Genomic DNA, 16,719 nt, shown 5'->3' with positions numbered 1-16,719 from the left:
GATTTTTCTTCCAAAATGAAATTTTTTGAGCAATTTTTATCAAAATAGTGACGACCGGTATTTTGAAAATCTAAAAAACGATTTTTATGTCCTGATTGGTTTGCATGAAAAAAAATCTCTTGTTTGGGTAGTACTTCTTTATATTTCGCACAATAATTCACATTTTTGGTCCTAAATGTTAATTGTTCTATCGTAAAAAAGTAAAATTATGCTAGAGTTAATTTAGAACAAATTGTAGAAGAAAATTGATTTGTTGACATATTTTCTATGAATTCCAAAAATGTGACGATGTTCTACTTGGTAGCAAATCATTTTTAAGAATTAAAAAAATACTATAACAAGTGTTTGATTACTCTAACCAACTTATTTCCTTTCTGTAGTGAGCGTACTATCAAATATCTGAGAAAAGTTTAAGGCTTGAAAAGGTATAAAGCGTTTTTTTCGTAAAAAAGGGTAAGTTAAAGATAGAATGTAACAACTTTTATGAAAAAAAAAAACACAGAAATAACTTCTTCCTTCCGTCATTATAGTTTTTCTTCGATAAAACTATGCACAAAGTTTCATACATGCAAATGAAAAGGAATCACATAGTTTTTCCGATTTTTTTTTTCCATCTTACTCGTAAGAATTGAAACGGTTTAAATTTACTACAATGTTTGCAGTTACTGTTCATCGCTAATTTTTAAAGTTAGTTTTAAAATTTTTCTCAGTTCCGATTTTCGACTGTTCAATAAGTTTTTGGTGGTTAAATTTTTCGTTTACCAGCATACTTAAATAGCAAAGATGACCTTTTATTTAAGATCCAAAATTTTGATCGTTAAAGGACCACCAACAGGGACTGTAATTTTATTATATGTTTACTCAGTTTCATAAATCAGTTCACTATTTATAAAGTTGCTTACCGATAAAATGGCGCCTTTTTGTGTTGGATTGATTCGGCTGACGAAAAAACCGCATTTACCTACCAAAGTGGAGGCAATATACATACATTTTTTCAACTTCTGGCTAAAGATTATACGATTTGGACGATATAGGATACCATATTCATACATACTGAAAGAATGCAAGAGAGCACCAGTTTTTCTCTCTCAACGCATGCGAACCGTTGCCAGCGACAATATTTGCTGCCTCTGTCATTGGGCAATTCTCGCAAATACACCATCTGATTGTTCAAAATCTGGTTGCACTGCTGGTCGCAGAGAGAACAACAAAGCTGTTCTCTCACCTGATCCACGTGGGAGAAAGCAAAGGAACGAAATCGTCTTCAAAATCTGCTAACATGGCGGACTTTTTATCATATCCGATTTAAACCATTTAAACCGACTTCGAGTAACGATTTTTACGACCTTTTTCTTGCGTGAGATGGAATAACGATTCGCAGTGCCGTTTTTAATGACTTGAGTTATCATTTTAATGCGATTCCATGTTTGCAGGGAGATATACAAGACAGCTTTATCTGATCAGGCGAATCAGTCCAAAATCAAATGACGACATTTTTTCGGTAAGCAATCTGATAGAAGCAATCTTATAATTCGTGATTTATAGATCAGTGTTAACATATTATAAAATTTCAATCCCTGATGATGATCCTATAAGGATCGAATCGGTAGATCATTAATAAATAATCGTTTTTGCTATTTAAGTAAACTGATGGTCGAAAAATGTATCCCCAAAAATAGAATTTTTTTTTCTCCTACTTGTACCTATAATCCTACCTATAATTTTCATCAAAATTAAAATAAGATACAGTGAGATTTTAATATCACAAGTTTGCGACAAAGAAATTAAAAAAATTAAAGTTTATATAATTTTTTTTGTAGAGAAATGAATCCAACTTAGATGAAATTTCAGGGACTAGATAAGGGAAAATTGATGTTGAAAAACATGCGAAAAAAATTTTTCGCCTTGTCTCCCGGTGAGACTTGAACCCACATCTTGCGCCTCTCCGGGGCCCATGTATTAACATTCTACTACAGGTCTCCTGTAGTAGAATGTTAATACATGGGCCCCGGAGAGGCGCAAGATGTGGGTTCAAGTCTCACCGGGAGACAAGGCGAAAAATTTTTTTCGCATGTTTTTCAACATCAATTTTCCCTTATCTAGTCCCTGAAATTTCATCTAAGTTGGATTCATTTCTCTACAAAAAAAGTTTCGCTGACTGAATGTTTGAGTCAAGACCCATCTTTGGGTCACAGTTTAAAAAAAGTTTATATAATTTTTTTAAAATGGAGATGAATCTGTGTGTTATTTGTAAAGAGATCTATTTTTTCAGGAAAGCATCATAATGCGACTGGCACTTTTAAGGCTAGAGAACTTGATTTTATTTTGTTTCATTTGTTACGCTTGACTTACTTTTTGGCATTCGTGAGACTTGATATTATAAGTGCATTGAATTGTCTCAATTTTCTAAAATATGATCCTTGGCTCATTCGTTTATTCAGCGTTGGTGAAATTTGAAAAATAATCCGTTTACCTACCCTTCAATCATAATTACTTCAAATTTTGCAATGCAAAAGGGGAATGAAGGCTCTTGATTCCTGAGGATACTTGATTCATCAGCTACATCTCGAAAATGGAATATGTTACATAGATCAAATGATCAAGAAAGAATAGCCAAAAAGAACAAAACAACAAACCTGTTTTACAAAAAAAAATTGAAAAATTTATTTTGAGTTGTTGTACTTCGTTTGTAAAATCTAACAAAATGCGACTTGAAGTTCTTTTTCATCACTTTAAAAAATTTCCCACAAGAAAAACTAACAATTAAAAATGTATTCCAATTTGTTGATCCTTAGATTATAATACGACCTCAATCTCTTAAGAAAAAGTTTTATAAAAAGAAAGGCCATGAATTCACTTGGTCTCTCGAGTCAAAAAAGATAGAGGAGAATGGCGATTCCTACGTGATTCCAACGGAATGTCTTACAAAGATCAAATGTTCTATAAAAATTTGCCAAATAGAACAAAACAATAATGATGCCATCTTAAAAAAATGTCGAAAATTCGATTTTAGAGTAAATGGGCTTTGTTTGAAAAATTTAACAAAATGTGACTTGAAGATCTTTTATTTTCACCTAAAAATGTTTCCCACATGAAAAAAAGTATTCATTCCAATGTGAAAATCGTTGAAGTATAACATGCACTTCACAAAGCCATATTGTGAAAGCCATAGTCAATATACAATTTTTGTGAGGAAAAAGTATTCCAAAATATATGATATAGGTTCAATTGATCCCTAGAGCACAAAAAGATATATTATTCTTCCGAATGGATCGTTATCATTGCTTATCCAGAAATTCCTTATACTTATCCAGCAATAACTAACATTATCCAAAATTTACCTGATAAAAAGAACTGAAAAAAACTGTTTTTAATCTTAAACTTAGAAAATTACGCATTTAAGTATGCTTTGACTATTGGGTAAAAGACTAACTTTGAGAATTCTCTTTGTCTGACTTACAAACTGTGAAATGAAAACTAATGGCCAAAAATAATCAACGGGCCATTTATCTTTGGATTTTTTTCATTTTTGCCAAGGGTTAGGGTTTCTTGAAAAAAGGATCTCTTGTAACTTAAAAAAATATCACTTTTTTAAAGTCCCACAAAATTGGTTCTAATTCATCCATGGATTCATGTTTCGCTCTAACTTTTAGAGCTTATAAACTTGAAATAACACGCTGGCAGAAAATACAGGAGACGGTTAGTAGCTATTTTTTTCCAAAAAGATATGATTCTCCCCTATAGTTTTCTTCTGAATGGATGTTGATCATAACTAAGCACACAATTCTTAAAATTTATGAAATGACTTTTATTTTTCCAATTATTTCCTGATAAAAATGAACTCAAAAATTGCTTTTATCAAAAAATTAGAAAATGCGCCTTTAAATATGCAATGAAATAGGGTTGGAGACACACTTCTAGATTTTTTTGTCTGACACTTATAAACTTTGAAATGAAATCAAATATGGCCAAAAAAATGTCAAAGGAACTTTTATTTTTAGATTTTGCAAGATTTTTGCCAAAGCTTAGGTCACCCTGATAAAAGGATCAAATCTCCTTTCATGTAGGATCAAGTCCCCTTTCACTTTCAAATTATCACAATTTTTTAGTCCCACAAAAACAGCATACAAATTTGAAATTACATGCTGTCAGAAAATGCAACTGACGTCAGAAAATGCAATCTGCAAAATGTTTCCAACTACTATGATGAAAATAAGAAAAAGGGATCAATCATCCCCATTTTTCCCTAATCAATTTTCAAAAATAAATAAATTTGAAAATTGTCAAACCGTTTGTTTGCTTTAAGCTAGTATGTATAAAAAAATAAAAATTCATAGAAATGTAGCATTACGAATCATGGTTGCAGTGATTCGTTTTGCTGATAAGTGAATGGAAAATTCAGCTTAAAGGTTAAGCCTTGTGTCATCAAATCGTCTCGGTTAATGCTGTCAGAACAAAAGCCTTCAATTTAGAGTTTTCGTTGGCGTGTATATGGATTCATCAGAGGAATTTATCTTCCTGGACTGACCAAACTTTAAATTTTGCATTTTTTAATAGATGTTTATCTTTGGCGATTTGCCACCGTTGATTACGAAGTAATTGGTGGATAGGATTAACATCCTATCCACTCTTGGGCTCGATCCAGAGGTCATTATAACGGAAGGTAAGTGTTCTTCATACTAAGCAAAGGCCTGTCAATTCGAAAAATTTGTAGATTTGGGTTATTCTACAAGATTTCTTCTTTTAAGAAAAAAAAAATAATATTTTGAATTAGGTTTTCGTAATTACGTTCGGGCTTTAATGTTTAATCAATCTCATCGCATTTAGCCTCAAACAAAAAAATTATTTATTTATTATAATCAAATTCATCGAACGTAAATGTTTAAATGAATATGTTTACACAAATGACACAATGACACATACGATTTGAACTGTTGGTTGTTTTTAATTATTTTAAGTTATTTTTTTAATGAAATCCTTTATTGAAGCTATGTCTCCATGAGAAAATAAAATAAAGACTGTTAAATAAGTAAATTTAACTTACCTGTCCATTTTTCTTGTCCTCTTCGTTCAGTTCCGACAAACTTATTCTAGGCTGCCAGTCCTCTTGTGGCAAATTTAACTCCCGACTCTCCGTAATTGGCATTTTAACTCACTGATGAAAATTCCCGTTTGCACCAAAATAGATCGAACCGTCTTTTTCTTGGAAACCGAAAACAGAAACGCGCGCCAAAATTGTTGGGGGGGAAACACTTTCTCTCAAACAGTCTCGCAGCCGGTCTCTATTTAGTGGCGTCTTCTAAGCAGAGGTTTCTAATAACGGAAATCACTAGGAATGCGAATCTGGCAGTTGAGCAGGACCATTCCCGATGATGCTCGTTGCTCTACTGATTTCATTGATTCGAAGGACCAGAACGGCAGTGAACTTGACCAAGTTGCCTTCACACAAGGAAGCCGCAAATTACTATTTCATACCTAGTATATACATTTGTTTGTTTACATTGGCTAGTTAGGTCTAACTATGCTTGACGAGGCGACAACACATTCAAGTGTCATGGGTGTCAAATGCACCCTTTTTCCTCGGAACAATCTACATATCTGCATTTGTAAAGAAGAGTTATTGTTGAGATTGCATGCTAACGCAATACACACATTTTTCTTCCCTAACAGTATTAGAAAATAGTTTTTCCGAGAAATGAGCGCAACAAATCACTCACCCACCTTAAGTCGGGATGACGTTTGTGTATCGTTGCTCAGTTGGTATAGTTAGCGTAGTTTTCACGTGAAAGAATACCGCATGTAGTAAATCGGATAATTGTTGCATCATTCCAAATCGCTTTTAAAAGCCATAGGCGTGGGCGGTCTAAAATAGTGGATGCAATGGATATACTGAATGGATTCGAAGGAATGCGTTAGTTAGATTTATTGAGCGTTAGTTGGGTTTCCGGAAAACACTAGTGTGGCTTTTCAACAGTGATCGCAACAAAAATGAAAATTGATTGCCAGTAAATTGTTAATAATTATTGATAATTACCCACGAACAACAGAAATATGTTATGGTTAAAATGCATTAAAAACCTTTTTTTTTGTTGTTGTACGAATCAGATCAATTATTTTAAGGATAAGAAAAAATAATTGAAAAAAGTTCATTCACAAAGGGAGTTTCCTTAAAGTTCCAGGTAGGACTAAAGCAAGGAGAATTTTAATTTCTGTTACATTTTAGGAAATAATTTTTTTGCTTCCGGCATATTTTTGAAAAAAAAAATCACAATCACATCAATTCTAAATTTTGTTTACACCAATTGAAGAATAGAATAAGGAAAAGCGTTTGTCGTTAAAAAATATACCTTGCTAGCTCCAATCGCCAGAAGGAGGTCTTCTGTCGTCATCTTTCGATTTCAAATGGGATCGCACGAAGAATTCCAAACGTGAAAGTTGTAAGCCACTCTATTCACTAGGCAGTGTTAAGCTTTGAGGTGACTAATCATGAGTTCAACACAAATAGCCTTGAACTCAGCTTCATTCGATTGCGAGAAATGTTGAAAGAAATATAAATAACATTCTATGGGAGTTATTAAGCAAACACTAGCGACACCATGTTCTCCATAGAAGAGTTTAGATAAGTTAGGAAGCCTTTGGAAAGTTTTAAGAAAAGGTCATAATGAAGAGTTTGTGTATAAATGGTAATTTGGATGCGTTTCACAACAATTTTGCATACAATATCGACCATTATTTCTAAACGACTGTTTTGCTTGTCTATCAAATTGAAATTCAAAATAGAAAATTGAATGACCGTTGAAAAGAACTCCCGTTGACAAGTTTTCGTCTAGTCCAGATGCAAAAGAAGAAAAGGCAGTGAGCGAAATAAATACCACTATTAGTATTGCATGTTAAAACATGAATGATTTTAAATCATCAAATTTTTATTCGGCAATTTTTTTATATTGTTCAATGCATAAATCAAGCATTAGTTCACCATTTTTCGTGAAGCAATTGACGTAGATGACCAAAAATACGGAAAAAAATGGGAATTAAGAATATTTCCACTTATGTTTATCTACAAAAATCAAGATTTTTTCCTAAAATTTACTGTTTAAAAGTGAATAATGATGCTTCTACAAACTATTTGAAATGATTACTTCATTTTAAGGCATTTTATAGTATTCAAGTATTCCAAAGATTTTAAGAGATTTTCCTCTAGCAGTGAGGAATTTGACATTTGAGCTATAATACTTTTTCAAACAGCTTAGTTTTTTCGTAAAAATTGCGTGAAATGATGGCTTTTTAACAATAAAATACACTTTTTCCAGTTTCAAGTCGCAGATGGCAGCACTATCTTGCAGTTAATTATTTCTCAATTTTGATTTTTCGGGTTTATAAGGCCCATGTTCATCATTTCGAAGCTGTTTTCCAACAGATCCTGTACATTTTTGGCAACATCCAATGATGGCATATTATCCAAAATTGAACGGAGTTTGTTGGAATGACATTACCTCATAGTTTTCGTTATAACATGATCTATATAATTTAGGCTAAAATCATAAATCCGTTTTTACGTTCTTAAATGATGATAAAATACAACACCAAACACAAAAAAAATGAAAAAAAAATTAAGTACTCAAAAAAGACATATAGGATGAAAGTTTCATAGAATCAAAAAACAAATACAAACAAAATACTAAAAACGACAAAAAATAACTCCAAAAATAATGAAGAATGACAAAATAAAATAGCCAGTATTACAAAAAACTATAAACAAGACAAGAAAAGTAATAAAAAATACGAAATGGAAAAAATTGGCAAAAATGACTAAACTAACGGGTTCTGTACTATTTTCTTGATCAAAATTATCCAGTACTCCTTAATTAACCCCGGATAGTCGAAAACAGGTCTCAATTTCATTTAACATTAAAATAGTGCTGCTATCAACGACTTGAAACTGCAAAAAATATGTTCGATTGGTTAAAACAAATTATCATCATTGAGCTGGTTTTTATGGATTCAAATTCAGCTTAGAATATGTAAATGTTTCGTGATTAAACGCCATGTAAATGATGAAATTAAGTACCGTAATCCGGGGTAATGTTGATCACTTTTTCAATATTTTTCGATTAATTTTTCTGTTTAGGGGAATGTGTCAGGTTTCATATTTTTAAAACCAAGACTGGACTCCTATGAACGTAAAACATGGTTGCAGAAATTTATTAGACTACTTTAAATTTGATTAAAAAATCGATTTCGTCTCTGTTTTGAATCTGATGCTTTGGGGTAACATTGGTCAATCTCTATTTTCGACGATTTTGACGAGTTTTCTCTATCATGAAGGATACAAAACCCCTTCATAATATCTACAAATGCTAGTTTAAAAATTTTACCTTGCTTTTCAACGTTTTCTTTTAAAAATATTTTTAATCGAAAAAATAACTAATACATTGCATACATTAAGTGGCAAAAATAAAACTAATTGCTAAATATTTTAAGCTTCAAAATACAAATGAAATTTTACCTTCACACATTCCTGTAGGCCCTCCCACTATTTCCATTTTAATTTTTTCTTCAAAGTTAACCATTTGATAGGGTTCCTGTCAATTTGTCCAATACGGGCTTAGTCTTGGAAAATGTCCTTACTTTTTAAATATATAAAAATGATCACTAAATGATCATAAAAATAGCACTATAAATACACATATACAAAGAAAAAAGTTGTTCTTTCACTTTCAATATCCCGTTTGCATCTAAATGCTTTTTGGTATCATCAGGAGAGCTGTTTGTTTTCGAGCCTTAGAAAACATAGATATTTAAGGATTTTGAAATTACATTTTTACTATCAGGAAAAAAAATTCAAATAAAAACCAAATTTTGTCTGTTTGATACTCAATAAATAGGCTTTCAAATGTAGAAAACAGTTTTCGAAAATTCAAACTATAGACTGAGTTATTGATGATAATGTGTAAAACTTTATTGTTGGTCAAATTTACCCCGGTGATCAAAGTTACCCCGTTTTACGGTAGCTTGTTTAAGTATTATAGCTTAAATGTCAATCTTGTGTGAATGGATTAACTCGATACCGCGTCATTCGTCACAAGCGTGGAGCGAATCAGTCGGTCAGTCAGTCGGCCAGCAAGCGTGCTAGCCGGGTAGCGCATAGTTTCCTCGGTAGTTCGAGGTCGGGTTGCTCACCGGTGTTGCTTCCGGGTTGCAGACCTCCGGACAGGTCTGCACATTTGGCGACCGTTACAGGTAATTTCTTGTTACATAACATAGAAACAAGAAATTATAAAAACCGAAAAAAATACCGAACCGAAAAAGTAAACAAACGTGGTCATCGATTCACGCTGAGTTTATTTTCATCAAACTTGATTGAAAATCAATCAGTTTGTTAATTACCGTGATAAAATGAGTAATTCGAATACTCATTAAGTGAAGTGAAGTTGAAACAAAAAGCAACGCTGTTGAATGATTTCCGGCGGGTTGTGAAATAATACCGAAACTGGAATTGGTGAATTAAGCATTGAAGTTTCGTTGAGAAGACAACATGAAATCAAAATTAAATTTCAAGCAAGTCGTGAGGACAGCTTGATCATGTTCACAATTTCAAGCGGGTTGAGAGGACAGCTTGAAATTGGAAGGCGAGTTGAGAGGACAGCCTGAACGTATCGATAGAAATTTCAAGCGAGTTGAGAGGACAGCTTGAAATTGAAAGGCGAGTTGAGAGGACAGCCTAAACGTATCGATAGCAATTTCAAGCGAGTTGAGATGACAGCTTGAAATCGACAGGCGAGTTGAGAGGACAGCCTGAGAGTATCGATAGAAATTTCAAGCGAGTTGAGAGGACAGCTTGAAATTGAAAGGCGAGTTGAGAGGACAGCCTAAACGTACCGATATAAATTTCAAGCGAGTTGAGAGGACAGCTTGAAATTGACAGGCGAGTTGAGAGGACAGCCTAAACGTATTGATAGAAATTCGAGCGAGTTGATAGGACTGCTTGAAATTGAATGGCGAGTTGAGAGGACAGCCTGAAAGCAGCAATAGAAATTTCAAGCGTATTGAGAGAACAGGCCGGTTGAGATGACAGCTTGAAATAAGATTGAAATTTAATGCGAGTCGAGAGGACTACTTTCAATTTGAAAAAAAAAAAACGTGTTGACTATTTGAAATTAATTTGATAATCTAGCGAGTTCGAAGAACAGCTTGAGAAATGATGCAACTATGAGCGTGTCGAGGGGACAATTTGAAAGGAGGAAGAAAGGTATCGAGAGGACAGTTTGAAGATTGCTTATAATAAGAATGAACCATAAAGCGTGTCCAGGTGATAGCTCGCATAAATTGATGAACTGATTTCATGCGAGCTTACAGGATAGTTTTGAATTGACAAAACACAATTCAAAAGAACAGTTTTCCCATTCAAGGAATGAATTTGAACTATACAGTTTGATACAAGAACTATGGAACGTTTTGAGAGAGCAGCTCGATAGGATTTCAACTGAGTAATAACTGCTCCTGGAAACGAAAAGTATGTTGAGAGGACGGTTTCGGTATCTCATTAAATTAATAATCAAGTTGATTGAGGAGACAGCTTGAGATGATAGAAAACAATGAGAAAGTCTAGAAAATAGCCTGAACAAATAGTTTGAAATTTAAAGTGCGTTGGGTTGACAATTGAAAAAATGGAAAAGTGTGTGTCGAGTTTTAAGGGTAAATAGCAAACCTTGATAGCATCTTGAGGGAACAGTTATAGTTTCTTAACGCGCCGAGAGGTCATTTCGTTATTTTACCGGGTTGTAAGAAAAGTTTGAGAAAAAAATACAAGATGAGTACTTACAATATACAAAAGTACAATACAAAATAAACCATCTTTTGTGCGTGAGCTTTGAGCTTATCGTCATGAATTTGGATCGAAATACACAATTAAATCATTAGACATCACAATTAGTCAATTAGAAATTTATCTCACGGGTTTTTCCCCGGCAGTTTTTATCGAAAGTTTTTGTGTATCGCGATTTAATAATATTTTGATGCAGTTGATAACTGAAGCTTTAACGCTGGTAGTTTACAATCTTGCCAACCAGAAATGGTAAAAAAAAATTCATATCAATTTAACAAACACTTTGGCAGTCGACAGCCCTTGCTGTTGTCCGGTGCCGATACTTGGAAGATGTTTTTTAGACGTCTGGTCAACATGATATATCGTCAATGAATGTCGCCGGCGCTGATTTAAACAAAAACCCCGGTTTTAGGGTTCAGCGACAAAAGCTGAAATTCACGTTAAACTTAGATCTAACATCTTCATACTTACTGCCCGCAATTAAATTTTAAAGTTTTGTGATATGCAGTTAAAACGAGAAAATGAATAAAAGAAATATGGAATATAGGTTTTCTCGATTAAACTCAGAGCAGTGCTGCAATTTTCTGAAAGCACAAAATGAGAATGACTTTGAATTTCTATCAGTGTAGAAAGCTCAAGCTGACATGAATGGAGCCGAGACGTCAACAAATTCAAAAGCTTCTGATCGGCTCAGGCATTCTCATGCTTTCGTCAAGCTTTGTCGATATAGCTGTCAGTCAGTTGAAAGCTCATTCGTGAACCAGAACAAACTTGTTTCACTCGGCTGCTACGATAGCGATTTTGCTCTTTGTATTCGATCAGTGAATGCAGCTTTAGCATTCAGTCAGTGTCAGCAAAAGTTGCTGATAATTTCGGTAGACATTTGTTTTTGCCATTTTTGCAATTGGAATTTGAAATGAAAACACGATTTGTAAACCGCTATGACTAAACGATTTCTCGGATGAGGGACGGGTGGCTTCGTAGGTTAGAAATTTCTTACTGATGTAGAGTTGACTAAAACTTTCTCAATGGTAGTATTTTGGCGACAATGACTTGAATGACAAATAATATTGTCTATTTTTATGACGAATTATCTGCACATAGTGTTTGACCACCTCATTAATTAATCAATTTTATTACATTCTGATTATTTTACTAGCAAAATTTAGTATTCCATAATATTAACCTGCAATCGTAGTTTGTTTTGATAAGTTTCAGGATAAAAATTCAAAAACAAAATGTTGAGAAGTTCCACAAAATTCAATATAAAAGACTAACATCACATGCAAGCGACCGACTACTCAAATAAAAACGCAATTTTGAAAGGATTTTTCATAATTAATGTCATCGTTGATCGTCGTGAACATAGTTTCTTCCGCAAGCCTAGCGAGTCGATTCGTCCAAGCTTTGTCACCATTCGACTAAACTTAATGATATTAAAATGAAGCTTTCATCACTATCAGCATTGTTTGCCTGAAACTGAAAATGAAGATTTGCTAATCTCATGAACCTGCAAAGAGCCTGAATGTATACTAACAATCGATGTCTCCGATTGGTGAATGAGTGTGCAGACTGCTTTCGGGATTGAGCTTTCTGTTCATTCTCGTATGAATCCAGTTGGAATTGAACTGACCGATACACTGCAATAAATTCAATTGAATATTGAAAGCTGACACTGAAAATTTGCAGCACTGACTCAGAGTTCAAATGAGTAATCGTTGAATTATAATACCATTTTATAGATTATACACTCAGAGGAAATCTTATTATAAATTTCATAAGATACATCTTATGAACCACTTTTTTGCGTCCAAACTAATTTTTCATAGGAGTCTTATGAAATTCTTTCAATTTTCATACGATGTTCTTATGAAAAATAGAAGAAACGGCATTGTGAAAAAATGATGAACACATTCATTCATAGCATCAGTTTTTTTTCATCATCTAACAGTACGAAGCAATCGCCAGTTCATAGTTATTATAGTTTTCCTTCAATGTTAAATGATATTGTTATCTCCGGAATGGTAAGTTCGATTTGATGTTTTTGGTGTGAACGTTGAATATATTAGTAAACTAAAATACATTATTTGTTTACTTTTCAGCAAGCTGATCGGCAAAAAATGAAAGGTCGAAGATTAAGATGCGGCAAAAAAAAAACTTTCATGGAGCCGTCTGTTGATGCGCTGCTGATGGTGACCATGAAGAATTTAATTTTAAACAAATTTGGCAAACAATAAAGTGAATGTTTTCAGCATGAAATATCGAGAATTTTTCTTATTAGAGAGTGATTTACTGTTTCCATAAGAATCTCTTATGAAAAGCAACAACCTCTCATTGAAGTAGGCGTTCATCTTCAGAATTCATTCGCGTCATAAGACAATCTTATGAATTTCATTAATTTTTCTTATGGCGCCACTTCATAAGAGAATCTTATGGCATACATAATAGTATTTTTCTGAGTGTATGTTAACCGTGTATCAAATCTGTGGAACGCAAACAAAAAAAAATATGCAATATAGAAACAAACGTGTGACTAAGCTTAAAACCACTACAACCCAACTTGCTTGCATAGTGTAATAAAATATCTATTTGAGTTTTTCATAGTTCGCAATTTTTTGAGTAATTGTCGCTTAGCTAGTCGATGATCAAATAGAGATCTAATTTCATCGAAGTGTTTAGGATGATTTCGTTCAACGGAAATTGAAAGAGAGGTGGAAATGAGATACGAAAGCATCGGCCACGAATTGTAGCGCAAGTTGTTTGTACCTATTTCACATCAGTCCATCAATAGGATGCATGGCAAATGCCAATTAGACGAGTTTCCTAAAACAAAAACAAACTTATTGTCGATTTGCATTTTTTAAACTTAATAAAAAGAAACGATTTCAAAACAGTTTCTTTTTTAATAATATTAAATCATTTTGTTTGGGATAGGAGGGGGATGTGTGAATGGATTAACCCGATACCGCGTCATTCGTCACAAGCGTGGAGCGAATCAGTCGGTCAGTCAGTCGGCCAGCAAGCGTGCTAGCCGGGTAGCGCATAGTTTCCTCGGTAGTTCGAGGTCGGGTTGCTCACCGGTGTTGCTTCCGGGTTGCAGACCTCCGGACAGGTCTGCACAAATCTCCTCAGTGCTTAAGAGAAATTTCATAAAAACCCCTTTTAAAACTTTGAAATACTATAAAATACCAGAAAATGATGTGGTCTATTCAAATAGCTTAAAGACACGTTATTATTCACGTTTACACAGTAAATTTTAAGAAAAATCTTGATTTTTGATGAGAGACATAAGTGGTTTTATACATGTTTCGCACCCTTTTTCCGTATGTTTGGTCCTCAACGCCAATTGCCTCATCTAAAATAGTTAGTTATTCTTGATTCATCTGTTGAAAATTTGAAAAAAAAATTGTAGAAGAAAGTTTTGACAATTTTAAAAACGACCGACCTGGACCTTTGCTGATGATTTTTAAGCATGAAAACGCGGACACGAATTGCAACTTGGAACGTTTTAACCCTTGCCCAACATGTTAAGGTGGCTAGAGAAGCTAGCTGCCTCAAGCTTATATTTTTGGGACTGAGTGAAGTTGTTGGCCTAACACAGGAGAACACAAGACTCAGTCTGGGTAAGTACTGCTCTACTCGGGCAAACGAGAAAAACACACTACTCGGGAACGAGGAGTTTGGTAATTTATTTATTTTTTACAAATCAACCAACGGAACGCATATTGGTCCAAATGCTGACTTGGCAGACCAGGTTCATTCCGTTGACTTTTATCATGTTTCCAAAACGATTTTGGTCTGGATTTGAGATCACGTTGAACTCGAGCTTGAAAGTTTTGGTGACAACGTTTGCTGTTTTTTTTTTTTTTTTGAAAAAAGAATTTAGTCTACGATAAAATGTTCTTTGTGTAGGAGGATGGAGTTGGTTTCTTGTTAAGCAGGCAGACCCATGCGGCCCTAATTAGAAGGGAAACGATCAAAGAAAGAGTAATCGTAGCCAGATTCAGAACATGGGTTAGAAATTTTGCAATGGTCCAGTGTTATGCGCCAACTGACGTTGCCGATTTGCAGGAGAAAAAACTGTTTTACAGTCAACTGAACAGCGTGGTTGAAAAAACTCCGAAGGGTAACATTCAAATCCACTAAGGTGACTTCATTAACAGTAACAAAAATTAGCACCGACAATCAGGACTTTGAGCGTATCATGGGGCGCCATGGCCTAGGACAGATGATGTTTGTAGAAATTTGTGGCAACAACGCTATTGGTGAAGGATGGATCGCTCTTCCTCCATCGACCAGCACACAAGGTCACTTAGATATCCCGAGATGGCCGAACAGAAAATCAAAATGACCACATCTGCATCAGACGAAAATGGAGAAGGAACCTTCTTGATGTCCGCAACAAAAGAAGCGCAGACATTGCATCTGACCATTACCTCGTCCTTGGCGAGATACGACTGAGAGTTGCGCGTGTCCAACGCCGCGAGAAGAAAATCAGGTGTCGATACGACGTCCGCCGGTTGGAGAATCCATAGGTGAAAAGGGCATACGTTGAACAGTTAGAGTCCCAAGCATCGGAATTGCCGACAGATGAAGCAGTCGAAGAACAGTGGTGTGGAATCAAGAATGCCTTTATCACGACTAGCCATGGTACTCTCGGTAAAGTTTGTGGAAGAAGAAGTGAATGGCTGTCAGATGAAACCTAGAATATAGGCGAAGATCGGAGAAAAGAAAAAGTTGGAATTGAGCAGGCATGTATCGGGTCAGCCAAAGCAGCCACGAGCGTGTAGACGAGACAAGAGATCCTGGAAAAACTCCCTAGCCGAAGAGGGAGAAAGAGCCGCCGCCAATGAGGATATTCGATTTCTTTATGACGTTTCTTGCCGCCTTAGTGGTGCAAGAACTAATGCAGAATGCCGCTGAAAGACCGAACAGGTCAGTTATTGACCGATCGAACAGATCAGTTCAAACGACAGACTGAGCACTTCGAACAACTCTTTCGAGTCACGAATAGCGATGGCCAAGTAAGTTGCATTGATGGCGTCAACTCGGAAGAGCCCTCGCCGGCTAAAATAGAAGTGAGAATCAAAGCCATGAAATCCAACAAAGCGCCTGGGATCGATTGCACTCCTGCTGAAATGCGAAAAGCCGACCCTGTCTTGTCAGCACAAATGTTGCACCGTCTTTTCGCTGACATCTGGGATACTGCAACATTCCTGGCCGACTAGATGTAAGGTATCCCAAAAACAGGAGACCTGACAGAGTGCGGTAACTGGCAAGGCACACGATGATCTGTACAACCCTCAAAATACTCTGCCTAGGAAAACTGGTAATTCTTAAGGTCTCGATGTGTTTTAACATATAGTCATCCGAATCAGAGAATTGTAGATAAGCAAAAACCAGGAAAAACCATAAATCATTCAATGCTTTCTCAAAGTTCTGGCTCATTGATCATTTTGCTATGTTATACGAAAATAAAAAGCAATTCGACATGTTTGTACTCTAAATATAGGCATTTACAGTAGAATCCCGCTTTTTTTAAGTTCCGATTATCCGAGCTTCCGCTTTATACAAGCCACCATTTCCATACATAATCCTTGTGTTGTACTCATATGTTAGAGCAAAAAGGAAAGAGTTTGTCTATGTATTTCCTATAATCTAAAGTTTTACTCATCCGAGGTGATCCTTTTCCCAACTACCTGAGATAAGCGACATTCTACTGTAATCGTAAAAAGACCTATGTAAGCAAAATTATGTTCCCTTTTACCAAAACGAGACATCCTTACCAAATAAAATAAAAATACAACAATCCTGCGTTAAATATGTTCCAATTGCCAAATAGGAAAATTTGATCAATCAAGGAATTTTTATGAACGGGTGATTATTCAGAAGAT

General features: G+C 34.9%; 1 protein-coding gene across 1 annotated transcript in view; it reads right to left on the bottom strand.

Moving 5' to 3' along the window:
• Window positions 1-5,401, bottom strand: part of LOC129747086 (sodium-dependent nutrient amino acid transporter 1-like) — a 38,952-nt gene extending 33,551 nt beyond the window's left edge. Inside the window, exon 1 of the mRNA XM_055741102.1 lies at window positions 5,045-5,401. Within this exon, the coding sequence (XP_055597077.1) occupies window positions 5,045-5,146 (102 nt within the window). The 5' untranslated portion in view covers window positions 5,147-5,401. The remainder of the gene's footprint in view (window positions 1-5,044) is intronic.
• Between the last annotated feature and the right edge of the window lie 11,318 nt (window positions 5,402-16,719).

Source organism: Uranotaenia lowii, chromosome 2, assembly GCF_029784155.1.
Source record: "Uranotaenia lowii strain MFRU-FL chromosome 2, ASM2978415v1, whole genome shotgun sequence".
NCBI classification, from domain to species: domain Eukaryota; kingdom Metazoa; phylum Arthropoda; class Insecta; order Diptera; family Culicidae; genus Uranotaenia; species Uranotaenia lowii.
Note: the sequence above shows the minus strand (reverse complement) of the source record. Positions and strands in the feature narration are given on the sequence as shown.